This window comes from Augochlora pura, chromosome 8, assembly GCF_028453695.1.
Source record: "Augochlora pura isolate Apur16 chromosome 8, APUR_v2.2.1, whole genome shotgun sequence".
Taxonomy (NCBI): domain Eukaryota; kingdom Metazoa; phylum Arthropoda; class Insecta; order Hymenoptera; family Halictidae; genus Augochlora; species Augochlora pura.
Window position 1 is genome coordinate 2,404,204 of NC_135779.1, and position 21,307 is coordinate 2,425,510.

At 43.8% G+C, this 21,307-nt stretch overlaps 1 protein-coding gene across 1 annotated transcript in view; it reads right to left on the reverse strand.

Moving 5' to 3' along the window:
- Positions 1-384: 384 nt before the first annotated feature.
- The window catches only part of LOC144474271 (sex-regulated protein janus-A), an 87,143-nt gene continuing 66,220 nt past the window's right edge, over positions 385-21,307 (reverse strand). Inside the window, exons 3-4 of the mRNA XM_078188970.1 lie at positions 1,942-2,069; positions 385-598 (exon numbers count right to left, since the gene is read on the reverse strand). Of these exons, the coding sequence (XP_078045096.1) occupies positions 506-598; positions 1,942-2,069 (221 nt within the window). The 3' untranslated portion in view covers positions 385-505. The remainder of the gene's footprint in view (positions 599-1,941; positions 2,070-21,307) is intronic.

Sequence of the window (21,307 nt, forward strand, 5' to 3'; positions counted from 1 at the left end):
TAAATAAAAAACTAGCTGCAATAATTTATTTCATGTTTCAGAAGGGATGGAATAATATTGTGGAATGTTATTTACTATCTTTATGTGTCTTTATAATTATATACTAATATACAAATTTTTAGATTAATACGGAATGTCTAATATCCTAATTCTATCTAATAATAATAATGTTTCTTTCATTATATTCTATATACTGTAATATTGATATACTATAATTCTATGTATGTTCTATATAAAATATGCTCATTCTAAGGTGTAGAAAAGATGAATAAATACAATTTAAGATTTTTTTAATAAAAAGGAAGGAGACCCTGGGCTTATAAAGATCCCAAAATTAATTTATCTTTGACGAAGGGGTTGGTCCTAGAAATTGGAACGAAACGATTATTATAAAGCCTTCATTTTATTCAGAAAATACACGTGACGTTATTCTCGGCGCGCGTTCTCCAAAGAAACGATAGCATTACAGAAAACGGGGGACCATTTACACCCACCCCTGTTCCGCTTAATAGCCCTCGTCCGAGCAAGTGATAGTATAATCACCATACTTCTTCTTCAGCACTCCTACGGACACCTCGTGGTCCGCTTTGCCGAAGCCCTGGAAATGAACGATTATCAGAAACTAATCGACAAAATTAGAACTGAAATCGCGTCGCAAAGCAGAGACTCGAACGATTTTTCGACACCACCGTAGGATACTAATCGCTCGGATCCGTGAACCCGCCGATGTGTATGGACGATTACCGAAAGTTTACCCGGCAAACACAATTTCGCGAGGAGATCCGAGCCCATCACGCCGCCACCCTCCAATTCCTATCTAATTTCGATCCGCCCCGGACTTTTCCGCCCCGTCTGTCGGCCGATCGATATTTTATCAGCATCGGGGGCCCACGCGCCGTAAGACTTTTTTCAAGCCCGGCCGTTTTCAAGTTTAATTGGCGACCGAGTGGCAAGTTCCGCCCCGTGCCAGACGATATTTAATCATTCAAATCCCGCGGGAGAACGGCCGACGATGATTACTTCGAACAACGCCGCAACGACGAACGAGATCCGCCAATTAATAATGTCGCGACGCGTCGCCGCGCTCGTTCATTACCGAACGCAAACGAATACTGGCCTGACGAAACAATTGATAATGGTTCCATTACGATACCGGCCGTGCCGGACCTAAAACGAAACGTATCGAAGCTCCGCGGAACTGTTTTTTAACTTTTTCATTGTTCGCACAACGGACGATCGATTTTACCAATTTCGTCGATCCCATCGTTTCTCCACGCTTGCGTCCTCGACCTTCTGACCACCCTTTCACATTTACGTTGAAATGGTCGATAAATCGAATTGTTATTTAACACTTTAACACAGCAATTTTATGCTTATTTTCATATAGTTTCCAATATGCAAATTCTTATTTTAAGAAATCTTATTTTATTAGAGGGGAGAGTTACCTTAAAACTTCTTTCATGTTTTTCGGTACGTCCGATTCACTTTAAATTTGACGCAGACATTCTGCATAGAGTATTCTATAATATTGTTGTAAAAATGTTTAATCTTTTATATTATAAATATATATTTATATATAAATATTTTGACCGGTTAAAATACCCCAAAAGGTCAATTTAGAATATATTGCAGTGTGAAGGGTTAATGACCGAAAACGCATCTACGATTTATTATACAATCGTATAACAAGATTGTGATCGTTCTTTCGAAACACCCGGTACGCGAAGGGCAACGCATTCGTCGACTAAGCGATGATTCCAAGTGCAAACATCGAGAGGTCTCGACGATCCAAGATTCTCGCGGTGTTTGCTCGACACCCGTGGAATCCCGTGCAACACACTCCTGACACTTGCTAACGGAGGTGTCGCGAGACTACCAAAGCCGATAATCGATCCGATCGACCAGGCTAATTAGCAGACGATTAATTATTCCGCGATTCACCTGAGAATATCCGTAGACTTTGATGGTCTTAGCGTCGGGGTCGTGCTCGATTCTTCCGCCACCCACGCAGTTTGGCTTCAACGAGCTGTACGGTTCCAGCTGCTTGCAGGTCTCCTCGAAGATGTCCGCTGAAACAAATAAAGAAACCAGACTTCACCTTTGACCGGAGCGTTCAATTTACTTTTGCCCGTGGCAACTGTCCGCGACGAAATATAAATAAATCTGACGATGACAAAATTGGTTCATTACGTTTAATTTTGTTATATTTAGTTCTGTTGTATTTAATTCTGTTATATTTAGTTTTGTTAAATTTAATTTTATTATATGTAGTTCTATTATATTTAATTTTATTATACTTAGTTCTATTATATTTAATTTTATTATACTTAGTTCTGTTATGTTTAATCAGTTTATTTTATTATATAACTAAGTGTATTCTACACGCACATGCAATCGAACCTCGTGATTCGTACGAACAGTTTCTGAAGTATGAATAAAATTGACGATATAAAAATAATTCTATCATATTTAATTTCATTTAGTATCATTATTTTATTTTATCATATAATTAATTTATACAACTATTTTTAGGAGTGTTTCAAAGTTGCTCCTCGAACATTAAGGGTTGAATAAAAGAGAAATAGAAAAATGATCGAAGAATCGGCTTTAGACGTAAAGAATATCGAAAATCAGAGAAACCAGCGTTGCTAATTGTTTGCAGAATTAATTTTAACAAACCTAGAACTTTGTTGGGATATGCTTTGCAGCTTCCACTACATGTCGCAGGATCAACTCACCGCTCCGAAAGGTTAAGAGTGCGACATGTTTGTACCGTCGCAAAGGTACGCGTCCGCCGAATTCGGCTGCCAAAGGTACGCGTCACCTAATCAACGCGTGGCCCTGACATACTTTGGGGTTGTCTGGATTATTATCGGCTGCGAACCGTCGCGCGATAATCGGACTGGGATCAAGCGGCACGGATGAAAAAGCACCCAGCAAAATTCTAGTGGATCGTACGACCTGATAGCTAAATGATCGAAGGGGTTGTTTCGCGCGAACATTTCCAACGAGCCGCGAGCCTCTCAATTCGCGGCAACTCGCTGTAATCAACTGGGGATTGCTGTAATTAATCGGCGGATTTTTATCTTGCGCTTGTTGTGAGGTTTCTACGGATTATCGCGTCTGAAGGAGACAAATCGATCGGATTCAGTGAAACGTTCTGGATATTATATATATATATATATATGTATACCTGTACGCAGTTTTATATAGATGTTTTCGTTAAATGTGTTGAGTTCAAAGAGGCTTCTTTTAAAAAATACTTTCCTGATCGTTTCTACACTGATTTAAGAAATACCAAATTTTATATTAAAATCGGTTTTATTTATTTATGTTTGTTCGAAGTTAAAATATTAATCGTAATTGTCACGAAGAATAGTAAAAGAAAATTAATACAACTTGACTCTGTGCAAAATAAAGATTCTCCACTTCGATAGGAACATGAGGGGGCTAATTAAAATGTTTGTTACGGTCTTGATGTTACTAATAAATTGATAATAATATTTTTCTTTTTCTCTCACTCACTTTTGTCATAAATCCACTATTAACTCTCGATTGAATTAATTTTGAATGTCGAATTTCCAATATTTCTTTAAAGAAGATACACGACACGAAGATTTACCAATCGGAAAATTATCCTCGATGAATATTTATTCAAAAGGAACACATTCGAGCTCTGATTTGAAGATGGAGTTGGAAAGACCGAGTTTCTCAGAGGACCGGATTGTTTCAGGATCGTTTCCCGTGTGGGAGGATATCGGCAGAGGGCGGAGAATAAATTTAGGTGGGACGAGGGGTCCGTCGCTAAAGGTTACGAAAGAGTCAAAGTCGGGACCGGCCTTACGGCGGGATTAAAAAGTTTACGCGCGAGTCTGGGGCGGAGACGAGCTCGCCGGAAGTTGAAGCGAGGGCGCGGAGCCGGCGCCGAGGAATCGAAGAGGAAACGGACGCGGAGAGCCCGAAGATCGAGCCCGATTCCCGGTAACGCCCCGCATTTCCCAGTGGCGTCGCCGTAAAAAGTAATCTCGCGGACGGCGAAATTGTCCGTGAACCTTGAAGCGTTCCTCGCGTCTCGCGACCCCGCATGGGAAGCGCTCGCGATCCGAACACGCTCGCGAATTATCCCAGACTTTCGAGGAACCTCGAAACGATTCGCTCGATCCTTTTCCACCGATTGTTCGGCGGATTTTCGGGAAACGAGCGCCGCTGAACGGTCTGCGCGAGATTCGCCTCGGTTACCGGTCTCGAGAACGTGGTCTCGATGTTATTCGCACCGGCGGACCAATCTGTGCTCTTTCGTGCAGGCGTTCACGCCTGTAATTGAGATCCATTTGGTTTCAGCGCCAAGGTACCGAGCTGCGAAAGCGACGAGAAATACGCTACCGTAACCGTCGACGGCTGACATGGACGATTTCCCGTAGCACCTTTAACGCCATAATTCACATGCATACAAAGATCGTCGTACGCGACAAGAGGATGTCACCAAGTCAACGGAGGCACCGATTGGTACTATGCAGCAGTAGGCAAAAACCAATCAGTGCCCTTCTTACATACCGAACTGCAAGTTCTCGCGGAACCCCCAAAAAGGCAGAAGCGCGCCCCCCACCCAACCACCCCCCGGACGGATCATAGTTCGACGACGATCGAGTCGAACGATTCGTCGACGCTTCAACGACAATTTGTAAACAGTCGACAACCAGTCGACACCAGTTCGATGCCAACGGTCGAGATATACACAAGTCGAGGTTGAAATTCGTTCGTTCAAGGTCTCCAGCAGTCGGGACGTAATTCTACCTCCCGCAGTCGAGGAAACAACAACGTATTACGCGCAACCACCGCTCTACCATTTCAGTTCGTTGCGCAATATTAATTTGGCGGGTAATATATCGTCGACACCGGCATCACGCGTCCTCCAACGGTTCAATCGGGGCCTTACAACACCGGAAGGCTGGAGATACCACCCACGTGTCGATACCGTAGTGCTCGCATCGCAATTCATGGTCCATCGAGCCGGATTCAGTGATCTGTGTAGTGAGAACAGTGCGCGTACTTAAACATAATATCGATCCCGAAGAAGATTCGACTGCATCAGGAGTGCAGCATCTTCATCGGATCAGCAGAGTCGATAGTGTCCCGAGCACTAGTCTGGAGCGTCAGGTCCGCCGATCCAAGCTGATTTTCAATCATGAGCAACACGCAGTCCAACCGAGGAACAACCCCTACGAGTTGCAGCCAAGGCCAACACGCAGTCTCGAGACATCGCGCAGGTGCCGAGATCCAGTCAAGGTAGGCCTGTTACTGAACTGTCAATCGCGTTCCTTATTTCTAACCGTCTCCTGCTCCTATTACCGCGCATCCGCGATTCATAACACAATGGCAAACGATAACGTCAATGAACAATTGAAACGCGTTAAAAATCGGAAACCGTTTCTCAAATTATTTATGCACAATCTGCGCAGAATCGTCGTACGAGTCAACGTTCGATCAACAGGCGAAACGGTTCAATAGTGCAAATATCAGGCTACCTACTCCCCCTATTAGTCATACATCATCTGCCGGATGAATCGCAGTAGACCACCGTCTGCAGCGCAATTAGCAGTCAAAGTTCACCGCGCCACGACGACGATCTCTGACTCGCGGAAGCAATTACCGGCGCAATTCGCGTCCCGGAACACCTGCCGCCCCCCCTTCGATCATCGATCGCGTCCCGCGCGATGTTTGATCGGTCCGCGCGTTGTGCCGCGATTACGTAATCGGCCGCGGGCAATTTACTCAGCCATCGTTGACAATCGACCAGCTGAGACAGGGGAGCATCTTCTGCTGGAAGGATATCATCCCCTTCGCGAGGGCGGTTTCGTCGCCGTCGACCGGCCCCTAATTATTTCTGCCAGCGATAAGAAAGAGGGCTCCCTCGATCCCCTCTTATCCGGATCGGTCGCGTTATCGGGAGCCAACCTAACCGCGGCCCGAGCCTCGGCTAATGCTCGCGAACTTTCACCGGCAGCCGTTCTCGAAGAAAAGAGTCGACGGCGGTGAAGAAAGGTCGAGGCGATGCTTCGACTGCAACGCATTAATTGCAACGAAGTCGTTAAAAGTTTCTCCGTTGTTATTCGAGCTTTCTAAGAGCTATTAGTCCGATCCCTTTGAGGGTTCCTCGACGTGGAAGATTAGATTATACATCGAAGGCTCTCGTTGCGTAATCGAGTGATGCAAGTTCGATGCTGCGTCGTCGTCGTCGTCGAGCTATCGGCTCATTTCTTCGAGCTGTTTACGAAATCGATTTAATTCCGATCACAAGTTTCGCGACAGCTTAACACTTTACTGTCCGCACTTGAAAATTTGTTCGCCTGGCACTCGCAATACTAATTCAGATTACTTCGCATGTCGTCGGCTTTTTTTAAGATTATCGGAAGATTATAAATTGTCAAGTTTTACTAATCTCATCGTTCTCGTGAGTTTTCAATCCTGTCTCCTTATTTTCACGAAATTTAGAAAATATACATATGTAAATTAATGTCAAATTGGTTTGATCTTTACCGTATACGACAACCTGTGAATCGCTTGTCTTGGTAACCAATAATTGAATATCTATTGTAAAATATATATGTATATATATATATATTATAAAAATTTCTCCGATCAGTCATTAAACGATTTAATTTAAACTGGGGAGATTTTCCCATTTGATTAGCCAAGGTTTAATCCTAATATTATACAATTTTATTTTAGATATTTAGATGTACTTTTCAGTCTTTACAGGGTAGAATGAAAAATAACATAATTTTCTGGATAAAAAATAAAGGCGGCCTTTTGAAGAGAAGTATGAAAAATAGCCAGACGAAAGGAATTTGTCTTTCTATGCTATTGCAACGTCTATATCATTTAAATCATATTTAAATTAAATTAAGCCACAAATATTTTTGGTGTCATTAAAAAATGGAGATAGGAGCTATTTATTTTGAATTGACCGTGTGTCGCTTTTTGTTGCTGACTGCAATGGCACGTGTGTCATTCATTTAATAACTACTATTATTCTAAAAGTAATTGTAAATTTAAGAAGACACATTTAAGCAGCGTGACACATTAGTATTGTATACGCATGTTTTATTTATATGTTTTTGAAACGCAAAACCTTAAATAACTCTATTTTGATAGAAATGGACTTAGGTTAATTTCAGAATTGATGGTTTAAAAGGTGGCCGGCTTCAGCAAAGACACCTTATATAACAATAATATTTTTCTTTAGTAAAATTGGCTCGTAAATTTAATATCAAAAGAAATTACCGTGTAACAAATTATTATGTAACCAATTACTATGTAACAAATTACTATGTACCAAATTACTAAGTATGAAATTACATAGCCTGCATCGAGAGTCTAGTTTGCTCAAAGACCCAGCGATCGTATGGATCAGTAGGATCCATCGACAGATCCTTCTCTCGGTAGAGCCAAGTTTCAAGAAATAGAGTTCCCTCGGCACATTCAGTGACACGAGAAACGAAAAATCTATACAGAAGAGCCCCTAGCCGGCTCGACCCTCGGTTCCTAAAATAAAATAACCCCTGCTCTCTCTCTCTCTCTCTCTCTCCCTCCCTCTTTCGCTCTCTTTCTCTCTAATAATCGTGCGCGATAGGAGAAAGGTGAGAGAAGATTCGAGCGTCGATTTCCTCTAAGAAACGGAGACGCGAGGCGGTCTCGAAAGGGCTGCTGTGTTTCGTTGATTCTTTCTCCATTAAGCGCGATCAATCGCGTCGTTCAATTTACGCGCGCGGCATTCGCCAGGCCTGCTGCTAATTAGAAATGGATCCCACGGCGCGCCGCGGCGTTCACGTCGAACCGCCGTCGCGTCTTAATTTCCGGAACCCGAGAGAGAGGGAGAGAGAGAGGGAGAGAGAAAGAGAGCGAGAGAGAGAGAGAGAGGACAGTTATGTTTCCCGCCTCAAGGACGCTTCGGGCTTTGTAATCCGCCGTTGCGATCCCGAACTCGCCGGCCCGCGCCCCCGGTCCCGGGGGTAATGAACTTGAGGACAATGATTATGCCGCCCTAATTAACATCCCCCCTGATCCGGCCGGGCCCGCCGCTCCCGCCGATAATTGGTGCACGCGTTCGTCGACCAAAGTCGACCGAGGCGCAGCGTGATCCGATTGCCTTTGCTTGTCTCCCTCGAAAGTCCTTTCAACCGCCCACGACTCGCTTCGCCGAACTTATTATCGCGGTCGTTAATCCGCTTTCCGAACGGTGAACCTGCCGTCGATCAACTGTACTCTTTATTCGTGACTATTACCGCGATTAACCAGTCGGCTGTGTTTGACGAGTATACGTCGGGAAAAATAGCATTGGGTAATCACGAGTACACTCGTCATGCAGAAATGGCGGTCTTCAGCGTCATAACGAGTATACTCGTCATAGAGAGATAGCAATCTCTTGTATCATAACGAGTAGCAATTTTCAAACAATTATAAGTGCAACAAATATAATCTTTGTTGAATATATTCCATTCGAAATGCTAGTAACGAGCCTGACATTAGCTTGGGAAAAAAGAAATCCATTATTTTTTTCGGTAGACGGCTGTAGTGATCGACATCTGTTAAAGTATCGATACAACAATTTCAGATTTATGCTCGTTGGAAAGGTGACATTTCGCACTACAAAAATTCTTTCTGTATTTTTGTTTCGTCCGTTCAGTTGCGAGCTGCAGGGTGTTAAAACTGGAATTCGGCATAGAGAAACTTTATTCGTCAGAAAATTTTCGATGCGTTCACCATATAGTCCAGAGACCTGGCACCAAGCGATTACCATGTTTATCTTGCATTGCAAAACTTCCTTGGTAATAAGAAATTGGCATCGAGAGAAGATTGTGCGATTACAAGAGTTTTTCGCTAATAGGAGCCAAGACTTCTACGAGAGAGGCATTATGAAGGTACCTTTAAAATGGCCCTTTAAAACACCTTTCCAAATTTTAGAACAAAACGGTGCATAATTTGACCTAAATCGGACAATCGGAAACATGTTAAATAAAGTCGTAAAGTTCACGTAAAAATAATGGATTCCTTTTTCCTCAACCTAATACATTGTTTCGAGACGAAGTTCCGAAACCAAATTCCGCGCGAAACAAATTGAAAGATATCCAAGACAGCGGCGTAGGAAAATTGGTTGTCCTCTAGAAGCGGGCCACAGATTTGACAAATTGTTCAAGAGCGTGGAGAACGAGTTCGGACGACGCAAACGTACCGGAGATTCTCGCGCTCGCGGAATACGGAATCGCGTCCCGAAGGATCCGCACGGTGCACGACGATGAGAGTGCACCGATCCCCTAGGGATCCGCGTCTTTGTCTCGCGGATCTGTGGGCGGCGGCCGCGTACGTCGCGCGATCTGTAACGGCGCGTGCTAGAACGCGGCACGCATTGTTCCGGTCGGTACCCCTGAATCGGCGTCGTAAATCTCCTCGAGCTAGTCCGCGGGGGGTGAAATCACGGCCGTAAAAAAAGCGGAGTCGCTGGAATCGAACCCGGATGGAACAAAACCCTTGGCCCGGTCGATCCTCGATTCACCGGGGAACAATTATCAGCCACTCGGCCCGTCGAACCGATCGACTCCCGCAGCTCCGTAGAAAAGCGGCGGCGTTACCAGAGTTTGCACAGCGATTTGCTGAACATATATATTTTACGTCCCCCCGGGCGGATCAAATATTCCGCTTCGCACTTTATGTCGGCTCGAGTTTGTTCGATATGCAACGCCGGTCGTGTCCGAGCCGAGGGAACCGAGTGTCTGAGGAAAGGAAACGGCCGGATTCCCGGATCGATGGGAGTGCCCGAAGGGTGATCCCTATGGTTTCCGGTGACTCGCGCGTATAGGGTTCGACCGGCCAATTACTGTGCCGCGTTGCCGGACTCCGGCAGTTCTCGATGCCGAGAACAACTTTAGCTATTTCATACATAGTTCTTAAGTGCTTGAAAGTTAATTGCAAAGATTCCTTTGCCGACATCGATTTTCACATGAGATATAAATGACCGTCAAGCGTCGGCGAAGTTCGACTCTGATCGGTCTCCGTTCGTTGTTAATAACTCGTAGACAAAATCGCGCACTGCATTTTCGCGAGGGAAAAAGTTACTCCGAATGATCTGAGAAACCTTCCATTTCTCGGAAGTACCACAACTTTGGGGCATCCTGTATCGTTTATCGTACTATTTTACACGCGAGGATGCACCCTTTCGCAATGAAATGTTGTGTATATTTTTGTCGAATAAATCTAATTCTTCGCGCTAGTCGCGCTCAGGAGTCGTACAAGTTGCGCGGCTATAAATAAATATCTGAAAGTAGGTCTGTCGGCCCCTCGTTTCCCCGATCGAGGACGAAAATCGCAAATCGGAAGCGGACTCGAACCGGGACGCCCATCGTTTAGTTGACGGAAGCCGCTCTCTACCTTGTACCTTTACCGTGTTTTGCACTTAGCGATTTACCCGGCCGTGCTTTTACTACCTACTGAGAGAGACCGGGAGATACTCGTTCCCGCCATCGATCTCTGGTAATTCCGAACTCGCGCCCGTTTCAGGCCCGTCGCGTTACTCTCTCCGCCCGGCGGAGAAACGCGCGATTGCCGATGGCTTTCCGGTGCCGTGTGTCGCCTGTAAACCTAACCCACGCGCGGGATGGCGGCACTTATTTTAGTAATGGCCCGTGCGGTTGCGTTTAGCGTCGCTCGATCGCTAGCGGAGCTTTCTCCGATCGAATTACAAGCCGACCGCGTCGGACGATCATCCAAGCGACCGATCCCATCGGCGCGGGTTAATCCGTCGGCCTGGCGTCGTTTCCGGGCCTTCGGGAGGCCATGAGTGCAATTAGTTCAGATGGGTGTGACGACGATCGTCTCCTCTTCGACGACTCGACTTTGACTGTGTCGTATCTTTAACCGGTTAGCTCATCTTTGACGAGTGTACTACTCGTTAAGGGAAAGTATAGTTTTATTGCGTGTTATGACGATAGTTTTAGGCCAGTTTTAGAATATTTTAGAACTGATTTAGGGTAGATTTGGGACAGATTTATGCTATATTTAACTGCTTCGAGACAATTTTTTGGTCAGACTTAGGGCAGCTTTTATACAGATTTAGGGCAGTTTTAGGTCACTTTTATGGCGGATTTAGGACAGTTTTTAGACAGATTAATATATATTATATAATTAATTATTATTAAGTATAATTATATATAGATAGATAAATATATATTATATATAATAGATAAACAGGTGCCTTATCACCCCCATTAATTAATATTAGTAGTTATTAATTAAATCTGACGTATTTAAAGGAAATCGAACACAATGAAACAATGATCAGAGTCAAATACCGTTAGACAAAAGATGGTACGATGATCGAGAATCGTTCCCCGATAAAATCTTCGAATAGAAGAAAGACGAACAGTGGAGAGCGAACTCGTTTTCTGTTTCATAGAAGCGGCGCGCGTTAAATACGACCCCATTGTTCGACGTTCGGAGGATCGCGCGTATCTCTGAAAGGGGTTTGGTCCAAGATGTCGCGGGAATCGATAGGAACGACGTCGATCAAAGGGTCTTTTTATCGAGCGATCCTCTCGAATGCGGGAAGCCGGTGCCGCCCCGACGGTGGAAAAAGGAACGCCGTGGAATAACGGAAACAGTGAAAGGAAGGATGCTGCACGGGAAACCGGACAGGTGACAAACGAGGCATTCGGCCTTCTCCGCGGTTCGCTCGGCGAGCCCCGTAAAGCCTCGACGGGCGAGCGTTTATCTTGGTCCATCTCGCCGGTGCGTGTCCCATTAATTCTACCGCGACCCTACCCAAGCACGGGAACCCGTACATTCTACGAGGTGGATGGGACCTCGTGGCCGGAAGAGCGCGCCGCAAATCGGCCGCCGAATAAAAGTGAAAAATACAGACGGCCCGAGGGCGGGAACATTAGCCGATCTTCCGCGAGATGAAATACGCCCGGTTCCTGGCGCGAGCCCTCTCGCGGATTACGATGTCCAGTCGTCGAAACGGATGAGGGGCCGGCCCCGCGATTGAAATTAATCGGGGCGATAAGAGAGACCCGCGCGAGCAAAGGATCGCCTGATCCTCGGCTAATTCGGTTACTTTTTAATACCTTTGGAGATTTCGGTGACGGCGAGTCGATCGTGAAACTTGCAACATACTCTCTCACTGAATAGAACTACGTAGAATTAATTTTTTAACTCCCATTTTCTTGTTAAAAGAAATTATTATTTCCCCCAACATCATGTACAGAAATCGTAGTAAAGCGTGAAAATTTCATTTGTCTTTAAATTGTGCTCGTTACTGTGATTCCTTTATTCCGTTTATACAATTGAATGCGTTTTATTCGAGGAATATAAGTTAATCGCGCCCAAAAACGTGTCAACAACGGCGCAGCAAATTTCGATTAGAAATGTGTACGCTCGGCGAAAATTGTACAGATGCATAAAACTGTATATTATATATACTATAATATATAATGTATAGTGTACAATATATATAATATATCATGCATAATATAAACGGATGTATACGACAAATATATAATCCTATAAAAAATATATTAAATCATCGAATTCGACGTTTGACCGAACACCGTGTCGCGGTCGAATTCTGTTAACAGAAATTGGTCGAATTAAGCCGCGGGGTGCAAAACGGATGGAGTCCTCGCATAGAACTGTTCCCGCGGGGGCTGCGGAGGCAGCCGCTGGGTCGCATTCATCGATTCCGCGCGCGTCACTTCCGGTGGCGACGGTTTCTTCGGAAGTTCGAGACGTTTGTTCCCCGGCACGCAGACATTTCATTATCGACTCCTTGCGGGCGATCGCGAACACCTCCTCCGCGACACGACGCCGAACAACTTGCACGCGATTGTCAAACTTCCCGGGACTGCTTGTGCACGTACCGGCTCTCCCGGCGGCGACACATCCATTCGCCGGAAACTTGTTCGAGAGCCGAAACGTCGCCGCGGTCGACGAACGTTCTGCATGCGCTTCCGCGGCCAGGCTTCCGTGACTTCTCTTCGCTATTTCGCGGATTAAAATGACGAGTCTCCCCCCGTTCTGACAATATTTCGATTTACCATCGAAAACTCTTTATCGCGTTTCTGCATTTCGCGGTTCTGTTCGCGCCGCTGCAACTTGGAAGGGAATCATTTAATCCTGTTCGACTCGAGCTTGTTTTATTTATTTAGGATTAACCCTTTACACTCGAAGCCATTTCAACTGTGAATTTAAAATAATTTGTTTTATTAATAATATTTCCATTCTAGGCAACAAAGCGCACTTTTACGTATACGAAATTGATTCTTGCCATTCGTACAAATAGGTTTACTAATTAACAATTTTTCTAAGGCTAAGCCTCGTTTATGTAAAAATTATTTTGGTACGTGATAGAACGATTTTATCGGCGCCTCCAAGTCACCGCTCGAGTGCAAAGGGTTAACCGGACAGATTTCGTGACCACTAGGTGACTCCGAGAGAAATGTGCTGTGATACTAAACTTTGTTAGTTTCATTTTCGTTCATCTTATGCAATATAGACGTCTCTTTATGTAAATCATACATTCAATTACTTCTAATCATTCTCAAATTTTTTAAAGAAAAATATATGATGTACTTTCTTACGCGTTATGTTACGTCTAGATAAAGAACCTAAAATAAAACCCATGTAATCAGAAGTAAAATGTCATAATATTGTGTATTGTTAACAACCATAAGAAACTTAGATATCATAACTTCTGATAACATTATAAAGTCGTCTTTTAATTTTATTTAAATCATGGATGAAGAAGTCAGCCTAAGGGCATATAGACATGTATATCCATACGTACATCTGCAAGTAAAGTTGGGCTAATTTCATTAAAAATAACAAGTAACAAGAATTAATGAATAAATGATTTTTCGTTGATCGTGTAATAAATATTAATTTCCATGTATTATTATTTCGGAACTCGCATATTTCTTCGCGAACTCAATAAAATCGTTAACAGAGATTGATACGAGCTCGACGCGTTGTGCCGAATAAACAATAAGCAATTAAATGATAATTAACAAATAACGATTGAAATTGTATTTATGAGAAAGAAAGACATTTCGTTGTTACCAATAATTCATTAACATCTTTATACATTATTATTTTTCTCTTTCATTTCACTTTCAAAATAACAAGTAACTTCTTATTTTAATATTATTCTATTATTAAATATTATTATATTGCTAAATATTATTATGTCGTTAAATATTATTATATTATTTAAATATTGCATTTATACGTCCTTATTGAAATATATAAAAGAACTTTTGCTTACATATAACGTCCAACTACCGTCGATGAGGCGAATTGCTAATATTAATTAATCCGGTAACCCTAGACAATCCTTCTTTGACGAAGCGATACGATATTAAATTTACTCGTATTATCGATGACATAGAAAATCTTCATAAAGGGTTGAGAGAGCAAAGTCTTCACATTCACGTCCAAGAATAGAATTTTCTCCGCAGACATTACACATCGAACAAAAATGCTTAAACTCGACGTAGACGGTTCGACTATATAAAAGTTGTTTGGTTCGGCCTCGATTTCCTTCTCCGTTCTCTAATATATGATGGGATTTTCGGGGGTCTGAAAGTAGAAGGTTTCACCCTTCGGGACGAGCCAAGAAAGACTATCGCACCACCGTTCCTCACAAAGTTACGGCGGTTCGAGGATCGATCAGTTTTTCGGCGGGGTTTCGATGGTTCCTCGAATTTCCAACAAGCACTGGACGTCTTTACGGCGTGTTATTTCAGACGTTGAAAGGACGTCATTAAGACGTTTTAAATATGTCTTAAAGACATTGCGAATGTCATACATCAGAAGTCTCTGAGACGTCTTTACGCCTTGCTTTATAATATCATATTCTCATTACGAAGATTTGCAACATAATCCACTGAATACTTACATTATTCGTACCTTTTAATTAAAATAAAATTTTACCTATCGGTCATTGATATTTAAATATTGACGCGGATATCATAATATTGTAACTATACATTTTCCGTCCAGTAGGAATTTATCAATAACAAACAAATGCCAATCCACGTAGCCGTGAAACAAGTCGTTGTGCAAAGGGTTAATGACGTCCCTTGCTATCTGGTTTCGTCGGTCGTAGGCCTCCGAATATTTCCCGGACGGATCTAGACAGTCCGACGATGATTGTCGGAGCTTCCTCGCAATATATCACGCGGTAATCGAACACTCGCCGGATCCCACCGTCCAAGGATCACTAGGGGGAGGGTCGGCAAGATGGCCGGCCGTCGACCGAAAGTTCAAGCAACGTGACCAGGGTTGCTCAGCGGATTCGCCGTGGATTCTTTACCGGCGGCGAACACGAGAAGAAAGCACGCCCGGGCGAGCTCTTTACGAGCCACGATTCCTTAAACAAGATAGACTACGCGAAACAAAGCGGAGCCGAGCCCGCCCCCGCCCCCGAGAGAATAAACCGCGCGCGCGCGCGCGCCGCGTTGCGAGCTATCCGGGGCTAAAACGCGGAACGTCGAGCGAGTTAAACTGCAACTTTAATCGAAGAATGTCAAGGAGACGCGGAGGAAACGACGGGGGAGGGGGGTGGAGAGGAAAGATTCCGCTGTGCAGGATTTTTCTGAAGCGGCCCCAAAGGAGGGGGGACACGTGATCCATTGTTAGGCTTCTTTGTGCAAAAGGAACAGGATCTCGGACCGTGGTCGCCATGCATCCTTGACATATCCGCGTGAGACCAGCGAGCGTCGCTCCGCTATCCGATTTAAGCGTTCCATGCGGACGATCCATCGAGAGCTCTCACCACGTTTCCGCTCGAGATAGAAAAATGTACAAATTCTTGCGTTGCGCCGCGTCTTTGTCGGAAGAAAGGGGTTAATTAAAGCGACGACGCGTAGCGCGGCGAGAACAAAGGCTCGCTGCACAAAGAAGAATTCGCATTGAACAATTATTATTAGAAAGATAAAAACATCTATTGCAAATCTTATTTTCTAAGTATATAAATGACAGTATTTTATTATAATATAGTATAATAAAAAATAAGTTAGAAACTATTTTAATCTCAGGATATCTTGTGATTACCTTTATGTTGAAGATAAGTAAGCTTCGCTTAGAAAATGATTGATATTTCCTTACTTATTCTGTATCTTGTACGTGTACGTAAGCACGTAATAATTGGACAAGATCTGATAACGTAATACGAGAATATATGGACGCGATATTTCTGTCCCGCGTGGCCGCCCCGCGCGACGGCGCGACAGAAGGAAAATAGGTATTCTCGGAGGCCGATGCGAATTATACGAATCTCCCAGACACGCGTTATTACAGAACGCGAGGTTCCCGCTGCGTACCCGCTGCTAGCTATCCTCGGTTTATTTCGCGGACGAGCGCGTGGCTCGGAGACCCGCGGAATTATTCCGCAAAGATAACAAAGAGATCGAAGGAAAATAACGCGATCGCCGGCTTCTCCGTTTCGGTAATTGAACGATCGCGCGGGCACAGCCGCGGTTTCGCTCTCTCCCCTCGGTCACGGAAATGCTTTCCTTCGGAAAACTGTGTTGGCTCGGTCATGCGACCACTTCGGACGATTACACGATTTTCTGTAATTTTCAGATTAGACTATTCCTCTCCGTGCTCTGGACAGGATTCGAAAGCGTCTCCCGACTTGTCGGCCAGCTTCTCTATATCGCGGTCCATGAATTTTTCATTTTCGTTTCGCAGGACCCGAAGAATCTCTGTTCCCCTTCCCGGTCAATTTGCGCGAGACGCTAGAGTCTCCCGTTCCTCGGACAATGGCACCGGGAAACTCGTTGCTCGAATTAACCCCTTGCACCACGACTCCTTTCAGGCTGCGTTCATTAGCACTTAATTGTTCTTAACATTTACCCTAGCAAGATCAAACAATTTTTGTTTTTTTTCTGTTAATTTTATTTACTTTAATTTTTAATCTTTGATAAGAGATATTATGTTTGACTTCGATTTAAAAGAAATTAATAATATTCATATTTAGTAGATTGTTAGTTAATTTTCTTTCTCCTTTGGAATCCGAGGATCCAGGGGTCAGCCTTTACTTTTCTGTTATTTCATGCGTCTTTGTATTTTTTGTTTCCTTCAAATGCGAAGGTATCGAGTACCTGTTGTGGAACAGTTTTCAAGAGGCGTATGTAAGATTATCGTTGATTTTATTACAATAGAAAAGTGTTATTGTTGATTGATCGAACAGTTTGTTCAGCAGTTTGTTGTTTCTTGATAGAATTAATAATAAGAATGAATGATAATAACGGTAATAGAATAGTCAAGTACGAGCTTGTGCCAATTACGGGACACTAGATCTACCGAGCTTCAAAAGTAATTTACAGATATTGCTTAAAACGAGCTAATATTTGTGGTACTGTTCCAAAAAGGGGCCACACTTGAGCCGTGTCTCGTAATACATACGTACTCGTATCTTCCAGTCTGGATCGAAGTCTAGGGCAGCATAAAGAAGATCCCAATAGAAATGAGAAACACCGCAATATCCCGAAAGAGGAATCGAACGAACTTTCGTCAGGCGAGCACGCGAGGGTCGGAATAACGGAGAATGAAAAGAAACGACGAGGCTGGAGTTTTTTGGCCGTCTAGACGACCAGGTTGCTCTAAGCTCTCTCAGTTTGAGGCGAGAGCTCGAGGGCGGGGCGTCGCGGGGCGAGAGCAGCGGTGGGGGCAATTAGATCGAAGCACGCGCGACAGTCGCGCACTGCCGCGTCGCTCTAGCACGTCGAGGGGAGGGGCATAAGCGTCGAGCGTGGCTCTTAACCCGCCCAATTCGCTCCGGCGAGCCGCGACAGACGGAACAACGTTCGAGCGGGACGATTTAATGGGTGCGCCTAGGAATCGAGAGTGAACTATTAACAGCGCCGTGTTTGCACCGGCATCGAGTAATTTGTGATCCTCTTTCCGACGGCGTCGGTCGAACCGTTTCCAATTTACTTAAGCAAACGGTTCCTTCGAGCATCCAGCGGAAATGGAGCGAGCGAATCGGGTCTGTGACTGGTCGATAATAAACAGAGGGCTGACGCGCGCGGCTCCTTCGAATCCAAGACGGGAAACACCGGGCACGAAACGATCGACGCGCGTCGATCAGCCGGAGATCCTAGGCTCGGCGAGCGTCTTATCGCGTCGCGACAATGCTCGACGTCTGACAAGCTCGATCCCACGTCTGCTCGATGGAATTACCATAATTCTGGGAACTCGACAGATTATTGCCCGGGGGACGGATTTCTCGTTAGATCTGTCTCTCATCTTTCTCTGTTCGTCGTGCAACGATTTCAATCTTGAAAACCTGATCAGATATTCTTAAAAATGATTTTTCTCGCTGGTTCATTTTAACCATTATTTTTTTGGAGGGGGGAATTTTCTTATCGATTTTTCCGTGATGGGACGCAGGAGAAAATATCCCATGCGTTTTGCATAATCGAACGAAAATTGTAAAGTCAAGTTTCTTATCATCGATAGTTACTTTCTTAAAATTTTTACAAAATTGTTTAAGCATTTATCACGAAGGTAAGCAGAGATATGACTTACTAGGTGTAAAGCCTGTAATTTCTCCTATAAAATATTTGACTCGATTCTATTGAAATTGTATATACCGTTTATGAAAATAAGTAGAACGATTAATTATTTAGTGCTAGAAATATTTCTCCAATCATAAAAATGTCGCCAAACTATTCAGAATATTTGTCATAAACGTTCGATGAAATTTTTAGGACGGACCGTCGCGTGTCGGTCGAAACACAGTTCAGCAATTTCTCGAGTAATCGTCGCGCCTCGACGGCTAAGAATGTGTGCATTATGCGAGGACCTTTGATCGTTCTCGTTCTGTTCCCGCGCCTCGCGTCCCGGTGTCTCGATGAATTATGCATGCCGCCCCGGCCGATCGAGCTTCCCGTCTCCGAAGCCGAGCGGAGCAGAGCGGAGCAGAGCGGAGCCGCGTTACAACGCCCGTCGAGGAAAAGATCCTCGGTCGCGTCGCGTCGTTTGTGGATTGTTCACGGGACGCCCGATTGCTCGGCGGAGTGGCGAGAACGCCTGGCATCGATTTAATTATGCGCCGAGAGGCAAACGAAATTTCCCCGTGATTGAATTACGGTGTCGCGTTGTTGCTTTGAAAAGCCGCGCGTTTTACCGCCGTTCACTCGACCCGCAGTCGACACCGGAAGGAACGATGCGCCTGGCACCTCACTCGATTACGGTAGTAACAATTAATTAAGCCGACACATTGTTCCCTGTTTATGAAACGCTATACCGTCGTTGGCGCATCGCGGTTTAGTATTATCATTTCTTATTATTATATCATAATGATAATAGATGATAATGATAATAATAATAATAATAATAATAATAATAATAGTAATAATAACAATGATAATAATAATAATAGTAATAATAATAACGATAATAATAATAATGACAATTTATACGAAATTATATGAGTAAAATTGAGGTCGTTTTTGAAAATGGGTCTCATAGCTATACACGTCTTCTTTTGGTCGACAATTTGTAACTTTTCGAGGCACGCGATTATTACAGAAAATAAGAACTCAAATTGCACAGAATATACTGTTACGAAAGACAACAATTCCCTGCGCCGTACAATTCGCCAGCCTTAATTGCAACAGTGTCAACAACGTGTTAATGCGTTTTGACTCGTGTAAATATTTGTTTCAGCTTATTTACGCGCTTGCCATCGGTCCGTAGTATTGCTAAGTAATTAAAATATTACACCGTGTAGCTGTTACGAGTAACATCCACTTTTCCAGGTGGCTCGAAATGTGTCCTATACGTAAGAAACCGAGCGAAAGGGGAAACAGTTTTTTTAACCCAGTTAATTACGGAGAGTTAATGAACTAATATAAACATCGAGAATATTTTTCTGAAAGTTAAACTTTACTCGAGGACAACAACGTTGATTGGGCCATATAGTTGATTTAAGCGCAGCTAAATGTTGACGAAAATAAAACTAAAACCTCTGAAAAAATTAACACTTTTCGTCGACTTTTTCTGGAAACTATTTGAACTATGAAAACAGTTAATCGGAGGATCTAGAATAATCAGTGAGTAGAAAAGATGTCAATATAAAGGCAATATAAAACAAGGTAAAAATAATAGTAATAATAAGGATATGTGTAGGGAAATATTGAAGATTATCGTCAGCCGAGCTCGTCTCTCATTGGTCAATATTTTTAGATTTAATCTCAGTTTTAATCTAGTTGTTAGTTTCGAATGTCCTATGAACAGCCTAGAAATGTCATGTGTTACTAATCGAGATATCTTTTAGGAAGGACATCTTGATTAGTTAGAGACGCCTGAACGTCTCAAATTGGATGTCCAATTAATGTCTTATAATCGTTCATTCCTAAATTCAGACCTAAAATGGACGTAAACTGGACCTCTTTAAGACATCTAGCACTGGATTACGTCTACAAGAAATCCTATTTAAGGGTTCTCGAGAAGATCAGGCACGATTCGAGGGCTCAGCCACGGCTGAAAAGCGAGGCCGTGCCTAAACACCGGTCCCCGGTATTTCGTTATATCCGGAGAATCAATAATTATCGAGGGTGAGTAGATCGGAGAAGGGTCCCAGCCGGCTGGGAAAGGACAGCGCGATATTCTCCTTTCCATGGTGTAGCGCGCCGCACCCGCAAGCGCAACTTCGGGCTCTCCGAAAGCCTGTCTCCGGAAAGTTGAACAATTTTCTAGCCGTACCTCGCCGCTCCGACCTCGACGATGCCCCGAGCGAGCTTCCCGACCACCTGACTCATCATCCACGGCGAGTTTGAAAAATTGATCGAAGAGAGAGAATTCTCGTACGGGGCGGAGGTGTTGGCGGAAAATATTTATGAACCGAGAGGAGAAAGTTTTGTTCGTTTCGCCCGGTTAAAAGCGTCCGCCTTTCACGCCCGGTTAAAGCGGACTGGTCCTTGAACTTGCGCCCGCGGAATTAACCCTTTGCACTCGAATGGCGACTCTGCGGCGACATTAACATTGTTGTAACACGTATCGAAGTTATTTTTAATAAATATCGCCAAAGCTTAGATTTAAACATTGTAAAAGTTTAATTATTACATGAGTCACGAAACTCAATTTCATATGCATAAAATAAATATTGTTACATAAAATGGAGACGCTAGAAGTCAGAAAAGTTATTTTAGATTTGCAGTTGTAATGTCTTCGAGTACGAAGAGTTAATATTGCAACGATTGGGTCCGGCGAATATTCTCCGGCGGATTCTGAAGCCTTCGATTGG